Source organism: Stegodyphus dumicola, chromosome 5 (genome assembly GCF_044657685.1).
Source record: "Stegodyphus dumicola isolate Sdum_Otavi_A_Nest chromosome 5, ASM4465768v1".
NCBI lineage: Eukaryota > Metazoa > Arthropoda > Arachnida > Araneae > Eresidae > Stegodyphus > Stegodyphus dumicola.
The window spans coordinates 133,704,570-133,716,534 of NC_140772.1; the positions used below are offsets into that span (position 1 = coordinate 133,704,570).

General features: G+C 36.2%; 1 protein-coding gene and 1 long non-coding RNA gene across 3 annotated transcripts in view; one reads left to right on the forward strand and one right to left on the reverse strand.

Annotated features, from left to right (window-relative positions):
- Positions 1 to 3,161, reverse strand: part of Rab32 (RAS oncogene family member Rab32) — a 30,206-nt gene extending 27,045 nt beyond the window's left edge. Inside the window, exon 1 of the mRNA XM_035363594.2 lies at positions 2,924 to 3,161. Within this exon, the coding sequence (XP_035219485.1) occupies positions 2,924 to 2,935 (12 nt within the window). The 5' untranslated portion in view covers positions 2,936 to 3,161. The remainder of the gene's footprint in view (positions 1 to 2,923) is intronic.
- The window catches only part of LOC146997237 (uncharacterized), a 45,077-nt gene extending 34,933 nt beyond the window's left edge, over positions 1 to 10,144 (forward strand). The window contains exon 2 of one of the 2 annotated variants that reach the window (XR_015041240.1): positions 9,790 to 10,144. This is a non-coding gene — a long non-coding RNA (uncharacterized LOC146997237). Of the gene's footprint in view, positions 1 to 9,746 lie in introns of both variants that reach the window. The other variant, XR_015041239.1, reaches the window with a different exon arrangement.
- The last annotated feature ends 1,821 nt before the right edge of the window (positions 10,145 to 11,965 follow it).

Here is an 11,965-nt window from a genome sequence, read left to right on the forward strand (position 1 = left end):
TCGCCCACTGCTTGCTGCGTTTTTAAGAATTGCACATACACGGTATCCATGTACACGTCGACCTATTTTCACTTAAAAAACATCCCAGAATTGCACAAAAATGGCATTGTGCACACTCTTTACTTTATCCACGTACACTGCTAAAGTCCTAGCTAGTAACCTTTATTGCCTTACCAAAATGTCGCCAAACTACCTGTTACCATATTCCAAAGATTAGACTCATTTTTTTGCCAATTTTTAAAATTATCAGTTAGGAGACTTTTCATGTGAATGCAGATAATCAGAAAATATCTTTTCTTACAAGATTTAATAGATTAAAATTGTTACTTGTAATAAAGTAATACGCGGGCATTTCGAAAAGTAAATATACACCGTACGTCAGAGGAAAAGAAAAGTTTTGGTGAGCAAGTTGGCAACACAGGTGTTAACCCTTGAACCGTTAGCATTCTCCTTGCGGCTGTTCGGCATTTCAACGTTGATTCTGGTTGGAGTAGGTCGTGTTTAAAATGACTGCGCCGATTCAAAATCCCGCCAAATGCGAAGTGCGCTCCGTCATATGTTTTCCTCATGCAAAAGGTCAGCGACCAGCAGATATTCACAAAGAAATTGTTTCTGTTTATGGGAACATTATGAATTGACAAAATGTAACGAAATGGTGTCATCATTTCTTTGAAGGTAGGACCGATGTTCATGACGAACAAAGAACAGGTCAGCCATCTGTGATCTTTGATGCTCTTCTTCAGAGAACAGAGGAAGCAATTCGTGCGAATAGATGTCTCAAATTGAAAGAATTGCTTCAGATCATACCGGAAGTGTCAATGACAACTCTTTATGAAGTTGTGACTGTCAAGTTAGGGTACAGGAAATTGTGTGCGTGCTGGGTTTCAACAGGCGGCAACATTCTACGACTGTGGGATACAAAAGCTTGTGCACCAACTTAACAAATGTTTGGATAACGGGGATGATTATGTCGAAAAATAATAAATAACCCCGTTAATAAGATGCAACTGACGTTTTCTAAATAAATGTTTTTTATAAGGAATGCGAGCCATTGTATCTTTACTTTTTGAAATGCCGTACTATCAATAACAACTTTAAAAGACAAATTGGTACTGTTCTGTTACTGGGACCAGGTCCGGAAATGGGGTGAAATGCAGAATTGCCCACTTATTCCCAGTCCTTTATCAATATGTACATGGGCAAAGTTAAGAGAGCGCACAATGCCGAGTTTGTGCAATTCTCCGATTTTTTTTAAGTGAAAATAGGTCGATGCGTATACTGAGTTTGTGCAATTCTTGGACTTGTTTTCAAGTTGGCGATTTTGAAAATTGTGCCAAGCAGTGGGTGATTCTTCCCTTTCACCCAGAAATGTAGGCATGGATGGATGTGTTGTGTTCATGTACATATGCATATACAACTGTATTCATGTGTATTCACACACATACACTTCTGAATCTGGTCCTGATAAGAGAAGAGTACCAAAAAACTCTTATTAGTTTTATTTATTAACAGAATAAACTAATTCAAACTCTTATTAAAGGCAGACATACAGTAAGACAGCTGTATATAAGATAAAAGTTGATTTCATTAAAGCTCTTTGTAAAAATTTTAAAAAGCACATTAACTTTTGAAAGCTATTTCCTGCCCAAGATGAAAACTTTGCATAGTGAATTACAAATTAAGTTTCATATTTTGTTAAACAAATCAAAATTTTAAATATATACTCGTATCAAAATAATATAAAAACATAAAAATTATAAACAAGTTTAATATTTTAACCACTAAAGATTTCACACAGAAAACCTAAGGTTTTCTAATGTAATATCATTATAAATGCATGATGAATGCATTCTTCAATAATGTTTGCCTTACATAAAGAGGACAAACATAAAAGTAGATACACAGATAAATATAATTACTCTTCAAAATAATAACTTAAAATGGTACAGATTTCACTTTTTAATCAAACATATTTTCAGAAAAACATACAATGAATTTAAAAAAAATAAATACATAAATTTTAAAATAAATCTATTAAAAAATTTTTAAAGTATACAGAATTTAACATTTCTTTTAACAGCTGCAAGGTCTCAAAAACTTCAACTATTATAATTTTGTGAAAAGAACTCTGATTAATTTTTAAGAAAAGAATAACAGTAACAATATATATATAGCTCAAAGGGAAGCTCAAAATACTTCCTTTAGGTAGATATTAACAAATATCATACATGTTATCTCTATCAGTTTTAATGTTACTTTTCAAGACTCTTACACATCTCTAAAGCTAACTGCAAAAAATTGTAATATTGGCTTCAAAATAATAATAATTTCTTTTTACAAGTTACTAACTTTGTGCTAATTTAATACTAAATTATAAAATAACAAGCATAATGGTTTTAAAAAAATCAAAAGAAAGGTGTATTAATAAATAAACCTACAATGAATTTTGAAGGTTTTGCTAAATAATTGGATGAAATCAGTTTTGATTTTGTAATGTAAATCTTCAAAAACTGAACGAAATACTGATAAATGGAGATTAAAAAAAAAAAAAAAAAAAAGCAATGCAGTCAGCATAAAACTATTTTTAAAATGCTTTTAATGGCATTTGTAAATCAGAGCCATAACTATGCAGTACATAAAACACATACTGAACAATACACACAGTACATAAACATCACACTGAATAAATAGCCACTTTCATTTATTTTTACAATTTTTTCGTTTTATATTTTAAAAAATAATACCTCACACAAGAAGTGACTGCAAGTTGTCTATAAGCATAATCACAAGTTACATAACACATATACAAGACAAATAAATTTAAAATATTTAATTTCTTATTATTATTCATGTATTTTAACATTTTGATTTACGAAAAGACATATCACACAATTTTAAAAATAACTAACATAATGAAACTCACCGAGTTTGCCATCAAAATATTAAATTATTACGTTGGTTCGATAAATACAGGCCTTGCTATCAACTGCATACAAATTAACCAGTGTAACACGCGCTTGAATTTCATGCCACTCCAACTCTATCACATGATAAAACAACACGTGACACAATAAACAAAGTTTCAAGGAGCGCTCTTCATCAAAGGTATGTTTCTCGTTTAGATGAAAATATGAAACAAAAACTTCTAAAAAATTATCTAAAAATTTTGAAAACAACAGGAATGTGGGAATAAATTTCGAAGTTCATGAGAGATGAAAACAACAAAAATGTGAGGACAAAACTAAAAGCTCGTGGGGAAAAAAAAAAAAAAAAAGCTTCTGTCTTGTATTCAGCATAATGCAGCAGACATTATGAGGTTAGTTTCTATTTTCCTTACTTTGTTTCGTTGATAGATATGCATTACAAAAATGCGATGTTACTTCTACATAGCCATGTAACCGTTCCGCATCGAAGATTCTATAAATATAATTCTACCTTTGCTTATTTTCACATTTTTTGCCAAATTTATAAATACAGCTCTGTACTCACTAGAAACTTCAGGTGTCGCAATAACGGATGAATACAATTTAACAGACTCTTCTTTTATTATTATTTTTTCAGTACTGACAGAATAAAAAAAGTGGTATAATATTCATAGTTCTAAATAAACTACATACGTAATGAAGAAAATACTTAATTTGTTTAATCAAATAAAATTTTAGTACTTTTCCGTTTTGCCGGCGCAGGCGATAAAGTTGCCAATAATAGTATAACTCATGCCAAACGGAATATCATCGCTGGTAACCTTTTCCGCCTCATTTACAAACCAAGTAGCAGCCATTTCTTATCAGATTGATTGTTTCTTTCAATACTGGCATACAATTACATAGAATTTTTACCAGATAGTTCAATTTTATGCCCTAAGGCCATTCGCGGTAATTAAGATAATTAGGGTGCAATCACACTGCTCACCTGAAGGCAAAGGTTAAACTCATCAACTCTAATGAGAATGCACTAGCGAAGTAAAGCACTGTGATTTTACATAATTTCTGAGTAAGCTATTCATACGAATTGAAATAATTCTTGCATTTAAACATGTATTCCAAATTAAGATTTAACTTAAAATTAATGTAGATAATTACTGAAAGAATTGATTTTTGTAGCGTAGTTTACGTGAGATAAGATCACTTGGGGTCAAGTGATATGAACCGGCGAATCAGGATGTTGGACCATGGAAGCATAGTAAATTCTTAAATTAATGTCTTTTTACAAATTTATTGTCTTTATTTATTGTCTTTTTAAAAAATTTTTAACTATATTAAAATGTTTATGCCTTCTAAAGAAAAAATTCTTAGAACCAACATTTGTTAACTGTTTGAGACGGCCGCTGCAGACAGACGATTACATAACGGCTCGGCGAAGATCAACAGAAGGAGCGCCGCATCTGATTGGACTATTTTTTATTATTCTTATTTTTTTTCTTTAACTGCGAACTAAGCGGGGAAATTCCCTTTTCAATTAGTTATGTATGCGGTTCTTAGAGTAATGTAACGTTTTTCAGCTTGTGTGAGATATCCATATTAAATCTTTATATTAATAATCCCTGGTGTGATTATTTAATTTGTAACCTGCACATTGTAGCCCTGAGAGTTACAACATAGTAAATTTGCGTCCGCTACTTTATATTTTTGGATGAAATATGGATATAAAAGTTTTGAAAGCAAAACGAAAGTTGCTGAGAACAGAGTTGACGGTATGCTGCAACGATATAGCTCAAAAGATCGAAAACAAAAGTTTAGGAAGTGACGAAGTCAGTACGTTGTTTCGGCAGATTCAAGACAAATTCTCACGTTTGGAAACAACTCAAGAAGTTTCGAATTTGTTGCTGAGTGATGATGCCCTTCAAGAAGAATATTCCGAAGATTTTTTGAAAGCAGAAGAATACCGTCACAAGTTCTTCTTGATCTGTTCGCTGTTAGAAAATGCAAAGAAGGGAAATTCGGTTACGGAAGGAACAACAACCGATCAAAAAAGGAAATTCAAGCTTCCGAAACTTGAATTGAGGAAATTCAGTGGAGAACCGAAAGACTTTCTTGCTTTTTGATCTCAGTTTGAGAAAATCGACATAGATAACTCTATCGTCGATGAAGATAAATTTCAATATCTTTTACAATGTGTGGTAGCAGATTCTAAAGCGTCAAGACTCGTCACCAGTTTTCCGCCAACTAAAGAAAACTATTCAAAGGTCATCGCACAACTTAAAGAACGCTTCGGAAGAGATGAACTTTTGGTTCAGATTTATGTACGGGATCTACTTTCCATTGTAATGAAAAATGCTGCTGGTAGGATTAAAGTAGATTTAGCTGAACGTTATGATTTATTTGAGAGCAAGCTTATGACTCTTGAAAGTCTCGGTAGAAGTAAGGACAAATTTTCAGAATTTTTAGAGCCACTTGTTGAGTCCTGTTTACCAGAGACTGTTCTTCGTGCGTGGGAAAGAAGCCGCTCGATGGAAGATACTGCGTCACAGCAAGATAGTACACGTTCGTTGGATAAACTTTTGTGCTTTCTTCGAAATGAAGTGCAAAGTGAGGAAATGATTAAGCTCGCTCGTACCGGGTTGGGAGCTTCACATCCTGCACATTCGCGTCCCCATTGTGATGATCCGGGTTGCTCTACAGCTGCTGCCTTGGTAAATGTTCAAGACAATACAGGTAGGCGAAATTTACGTTGTATTTTTTGTGAGAAATCCCACAATTCGGCCGAATGTTTTTCTGCTCGCAAAATGTCTTTAGAAGATAAACGAAAGCTTTTGGTGCAAAAGCGCGCCTGTTTTCGCTGCTTACGAGTTGGACATAGTTCACGGGCATGCACAAATAAAGTAAAATGTTTAACATGTGATAAATTTCACTATACCATTATGTGCTCCAATGGCGAACCTGTAAGGCCAAATGAAACTGACTGTACTGTTATTTTTTCAGTAATGTGTTGTCTAATCACTCAACTGTTAATGAAAATGTGTATTTGCAAACACTTGTTTTACAAACAGTTTTTGAGGGTAGACAATTTACAATTCGTGCGATTTTGGACAGTGGTTCTCAGAAATCTTATCTTTCAGAAAGGGTTATCGCGTTTTTGCAACTGCGTCCTAAACCGAAACAAACCATTATACACGGTTTGTTTGGGGGGAGAGAGACAAGTCCTCATTCTCATTTAGTGTTTGATGTTAATTTAAGAAATTTTGAGGGCACTTATGACCATGACTTTGAAGTACTTTCTCAGAACAAAATATGTGAATGTGTTCCAAAAGTAGTTGATCCCAATACCCTAAAAGAATTAAAATATTTGAAATATTACCTTGTCTGATTTGCAAGCTAAGGAATATGACATTGAATTGCTTTTAGGAGCAGATGCCATTGGGGACATTATTACTGGCAGTTATCTGAAACTGAAGTCTGGTGTAACTGTAGTTGGGACTAAATTTAGATACACTGTGATTGGTAAAGTAAACATCTTCATAAAGAACCTACTTCAGCTACTATTCCAGCATTACTACAAAATAATTTGTGCAATAATGTAGTTTCGTTGCACTGTGCTAATCTTAGCGTAACTGAACTCTGGAATTTAGATGCCATTGGCATAACAGATCCCACTGAAGATGTTAAACGTAAACTTGCTCACTCTGACACCGTTAAGCAATTTAAAGAGAATTTAAATGTTCTTCCTGATGGCCCATATGAATTGCCACTACCCTTTAAATCTGAAATTCTGTTACCTAGCAATAAGTCTATGACTTTTAAAAGGCGTCAAAGAATGTGTCTACAAATTCATGAGGAAAATCAGTTAGATGAATATAAGGTAGTTTTTAAGCAATGGGAAGACCTAAAAATAATAGAAAAGGTTCCTGAAACTGAAATTCATAATTTGAGTTATTATTTATCCCATAGACCTGTTATAAAGCATACTAGCCAGACAATGAAGGTAAGGCCGGTTTTCGACGCTTCAGCCCGAGAGAGAAATCAGCCGTCCCTTAATGATTGTTTAAATAGAGGGCCGAACTTAATTGAACTCATACCTGATATAATTGACAGGTTTAGATTGTATTCTGTTGGTTTATCATCCGACACAGAAAAAGCATTTCTTCAGCTGAGTATTATCCCAGAACACAGAGATTATTTGAGGTTTTTTCTTCCAACTCTTGAAGAACCTATGATTTACAGACACTGCAGAGTGGTGTTCGGCATTTGTTCGTCTCCGTTCCAACTCTCTGCATCGATAGAGCATCTCTTGGATAATTCCCCTGCCGAGTTTGACGATGTGACCCAAAAATTAAAGCATTCATTTTATGTTGGCAATTGTGTCACTGGGGTTCACGATATCAAACAGTAAGAAAATTTTATAGTTAAGGCTACAGAAGTAATGGCTCGCAGATGTTTTAACCTACGTTGTTGGGAAAGTAATGTTCCAGGTATTTCCCGTAGTTCAGGTATAACTTCTCTTCTTGGAATCTTATGGGATTTGGATAACGATACATTAAAATGTAATCTTAATTATTCAATGGATAATGAGATAAGTAAACGTAGTATTTTGGCTATGGTACATAAAATTTTTGATCCGCAGGGTTTTGTGAGTCCAACTACCTTGTTACCTAAGTTACTATTACAGGAGGCTTGGACTATGAAATTAAAATGGGATGATCCCTTGCCAGATAACATTCAGAAAACTTTTCAGAACTGGCAGGATGAAATTAAATATCTTGAGAAAATTAGTATTCCACGATATGTAGTGATAAATGAGAACTCAGAGCTGCATCTATTCGTTGATGCTTGTAAGAGCTCCTATGGTGCATGTCTTTACATTAGAACTGTAACGCCCGTGGGAGTCAAAATTCGATTGATCAGAGCCAAATCCAGGGTAGCGCCGTTAAAATCTCTGACAATACCCCGGTTACAATTGATGGCTTGTTGTATTGGCGCGAGACTGGTTCACTCAGTATACGCGGCCTTAGATTTGCCTGATTTGAAAATTATTGCATGGAGTGATTCTATGGTAGCACTCTGGTGGATTAAGAACTGTGGTGATTGGTCAGTTTTCGTTGAGAATAGGGTAAAAGAGATAAACAGTCTGATTCCTTCTCAGTGTTGGCGCCATGTTCCAGGTGATTTAAATTCGGCAGATGTGCTTTCAAGAGACAGTTCCCCTCGTTCATCTTCAGATTCTCTTTGTTGAGAGGGTCCATCCTGGCTCCTGGAACCTAATAACAACTGGCCACCAGACCGTTTGGCTTACGAGATCTCTGAGGTAGAACGAGAAAAAAGGAAGGTCAGATTGGGTAACCTTAATTCAGTTGAAGAGGAAATACCTTGGTATGCAATTAGGTTTTCGAATTTTTAATCCATCATTCGATTAGTCGCATGGATATTGCGGTTTGTGAAAAACGCAAAAAGTAAACATGCATTTCGAGAGACTGGAGATTTAACTGTTCATGAGATGGAATACGCAGAAAAAACTCTTATAAAAATTGTACAAAATACGTATTTTCTATCAGCCAACTCTATTCCCAATATGAGTGTCATCTCAGACAGAGAAGGTATAAAAAGGGTGAAAACGCGCATTACAGAGCTATAAGACGACCCTGAATTTATTTATCCAATTATTTTACCAGACCGGTGCATTTTCACCCAGCGTCTGATAGAATATTATCATTTAAAAAATTGTCACGCTGGAACCCAAATATTACTCGGAATATTAAGGGAGCGATTTTGGATAGTGAGGGGCAGAAGAGCGGTCAGGAAAGTCGTAAAAAATTGTGTAAGATGCAATCGATACAAGACCAAGTCTCCCGGTTGCGAGCCGGTGTCGCTACCAGGCGATCGTGCCAATGACGCAGCGGTGTTCGAGGTAGTAGGAGTTGATTTGGCAGGACCCTTGTATGTGAAGGGAAGTGAAAAAGTTTGGATTGTTTTGTTCACATGTGCAATATATAGAGTCGTTCATTTGGAATTGACTTCCTCATTGTCTACCGACGCATTCTTGTTGTCACTGAGACGATTCGTAGCCAGAAGGGGAAGGTCGAAAATAATTTATTCCGACAACGGAACTAATTTCAGAGGAGCGCAAAGAGAACTTAGTAACATTGATTGGAAACAAATTTTGAGGCAAACGTCTATACAACGTATAATGTGGAAGTTTAATCCTCCCACAGCCGGTTGGTGGGAGAGGTTAGTTCGTGTAGTAAAGGAACTGTTGAGAAGGACTCTCGGTAACGCGGTTCTTACAACCGAGGAGTTGTACACAGTATTGTGCGACTGCGAGTCAATAATTAACTCTAGACCTCTTACCTATCTGTCGGAAAATCCGGATGATTTAATCCCACTTTCCCCAGCGATGTTTCTCATCGAGAATCGTAGCTTAGGTGTTCCCGATGTTGATTTCTGCGGTTCGAAAGGTCTTCGAAAAAGGGCTAGACATCGCCAAAAACTGCTTAATGATTTAAGGCATGGATTTAGGAAAGACTATTTAGGCCTTCTGGTCCAAAATAAGAAGAATCCATCGTCAGAGCTACGGTTGGGTGAAATTGTCCTAATAGGAGATAACATCAAAAACGGATGCATTGGCCTTTAGCTAACGTCATTAGAATAATTCCTGGGAAAGATGGCAAGGTGAGAACTGTAGAACTAAAGACTCGAGCTGGTACGCTGCTTCGTCCCACTCAACGAGTCTCCATTGGAAGTGCAGTTAACGGACAAACCCACTGATCCCATAAACGATAACTCTTTTACTAATCCTATTTCTTCTATTTCTAGTGATGAGCATTCAGATTCTAATGACCTCTTCATATAACTCTAGTAACATCCTGCAAGGTGCTAAAGTGTCAAGATTTGGACGTGTGATCAAGATGCCTCAGAAATTGGATCTCTTCGACCAGGTACTGTATGTCTTTGAGCCAACCTGAAGTCGACTCAAAGAGGGGGAGAATGTTGGAGACGGCCGCTGCAGACAGACGATTACATAACAGCTCGGCGAAGTTCAACAGAAGGAGCGCCGCATCTGATTGGACTATTTTTTATTATTCTTATTTTTTCTTTAACTGCGAACTAAGCGGGGAAATTCCCTTTTCAATTAGTAATGTATGCAGTTCTTAGAGTAATGTAACGTTTTTCAGCTTGTGTGAGATATCCATATTAAATCTTTATATTAATAATCTCTGGTGTGATTATTTAATTTGTAACCTGCACATTGTAGCCCTGAGAGTTGCAACATTAACTTTTTTTTATGTGTATACTGTACGTTGTCGCCAATAAAGTCTTCTTGGCGAGATTTGCGCCCGTAAAACGGAAAAGTAACCAAATTTTAATATTTCTCCATAATGAAGATCTAGTATTTTGCGAAAACGAAAGTTTTGCGAAAACTTCGTAGTTTTGAAATTCCGTGAACATAGGAAAAAAATTTTAATCAAAACCATAAGAAACAACTTTGTAATGATTTGTAATCCCTCATTTGTATCCTCTGATGTAACCTACTCTAATTTTATACGTTCATTTCTCCTGAACAACATTTTAGTTGGTAACTATTTGCTCAAGTGGTACCTCTCCTGAACAAGCTGAAACTAAACATTTTACAATTTGGTGCAAGCTCTGCGACTACAAAATTTTACCGCCCATTGCCGCCTCGCCGGTTGCACATGCTCTGGTACTGGACCTGCCCTCGCATTTATGCAAAATGAAAAAACGATTAATGCTCATAGAACCAAAGCCGGATTTAGACTTGATAAGGTATTTGAGAGCTATTTGAGATATGGGACCCTTTATATGTCTGTTATACTGTATTTTAATACTATATTTATACTATATTTAAATTTTTGGGTGCCCCCCCAAGAAAGTGGAGGCCCTTGTGTAACTTATACGTAAATCCTGCACTGCACAGAACCCTAATAACCCTGAAATACTAGCCTCTAAAATTTAGTTTTCTGCCTGCATCGACATATACAAAAGCTTTGGTGCATTTAGAGGTGAAATTTATTTCGCCACGAATGTGTTACGAATATTTCTCAGATGGAGTGATCTTTACATAAAATTTAGGTTTGCCTGTACGTTTTCATAAATTTCTCACATTTCATGACACCTTTTTGCATTAAAATTTAGCATAGCTTTTATTGTCGCATTGATTAACCCAAATTTCTCCTTCCACCACGTACTATTCATGACAGAAAATATTTTTTTATCATGTTTATCATCTGTTGCATTTATCGAAAGAATATACAGTGTAAGGTGCAACTGTTTTTGTAGTCCCTGAAGCTCGAGAGCAGCGCATAAAAGTACGCGGGCGGCCAAAATCAGAGGCAGCCGGACTCTCGCGATACCACACCGAAATATTTTGAATTCATTAAATTCATTGTAAGTACTCGTCATATGTAAGTACTTTTTATACAATTTTTCATATGTACACACTTAGTGAGTATGAAATAAAAATTTTATTAATCATTGAGCACTTTCTTTAATTTGGGGGCTTAGGAAAGTACGGTGGTGTATTTAATTATGGCAAAGCATACTAGGGCTATCTGCCTAAGGGGAGGGATGCCTTCGTAGAGGACTTAAACTGGCTTGTATACACGTTACACATGGGGAAAACCACGAAAACACCCATGCAGCCAGCCCATTCGCGGGATTCGAAGCTCGGACCGAACTACCAGTGTTCAGCGACTTTACCGCTCGGCCACTGGTGGGCCTTAGGAAAGTACGCGGGCAGCCGATGGCCTAGGAACGGCCCTGTGTGGTGCTATATGGTCTGATCTAGTGGAGTCATCTGTAGTGATTATTGAGATTAACTGTGTTTGCAGAGCGTCGTTAAAAGTTCTTCATGGTGCTGTTTGCCGATGGATGGCTTCATGAGAGGCTGAAAGCCATTTCTGTTCTCTTAATGCCAAGCCTGGATCTTAAGACCTCTCCGTTTGTGGCATGATGCTAGATTAGCTAAAATTGCTCTTCCAGTTAAAGCATTGGCCAAGCCATATCTTTTTTGACAG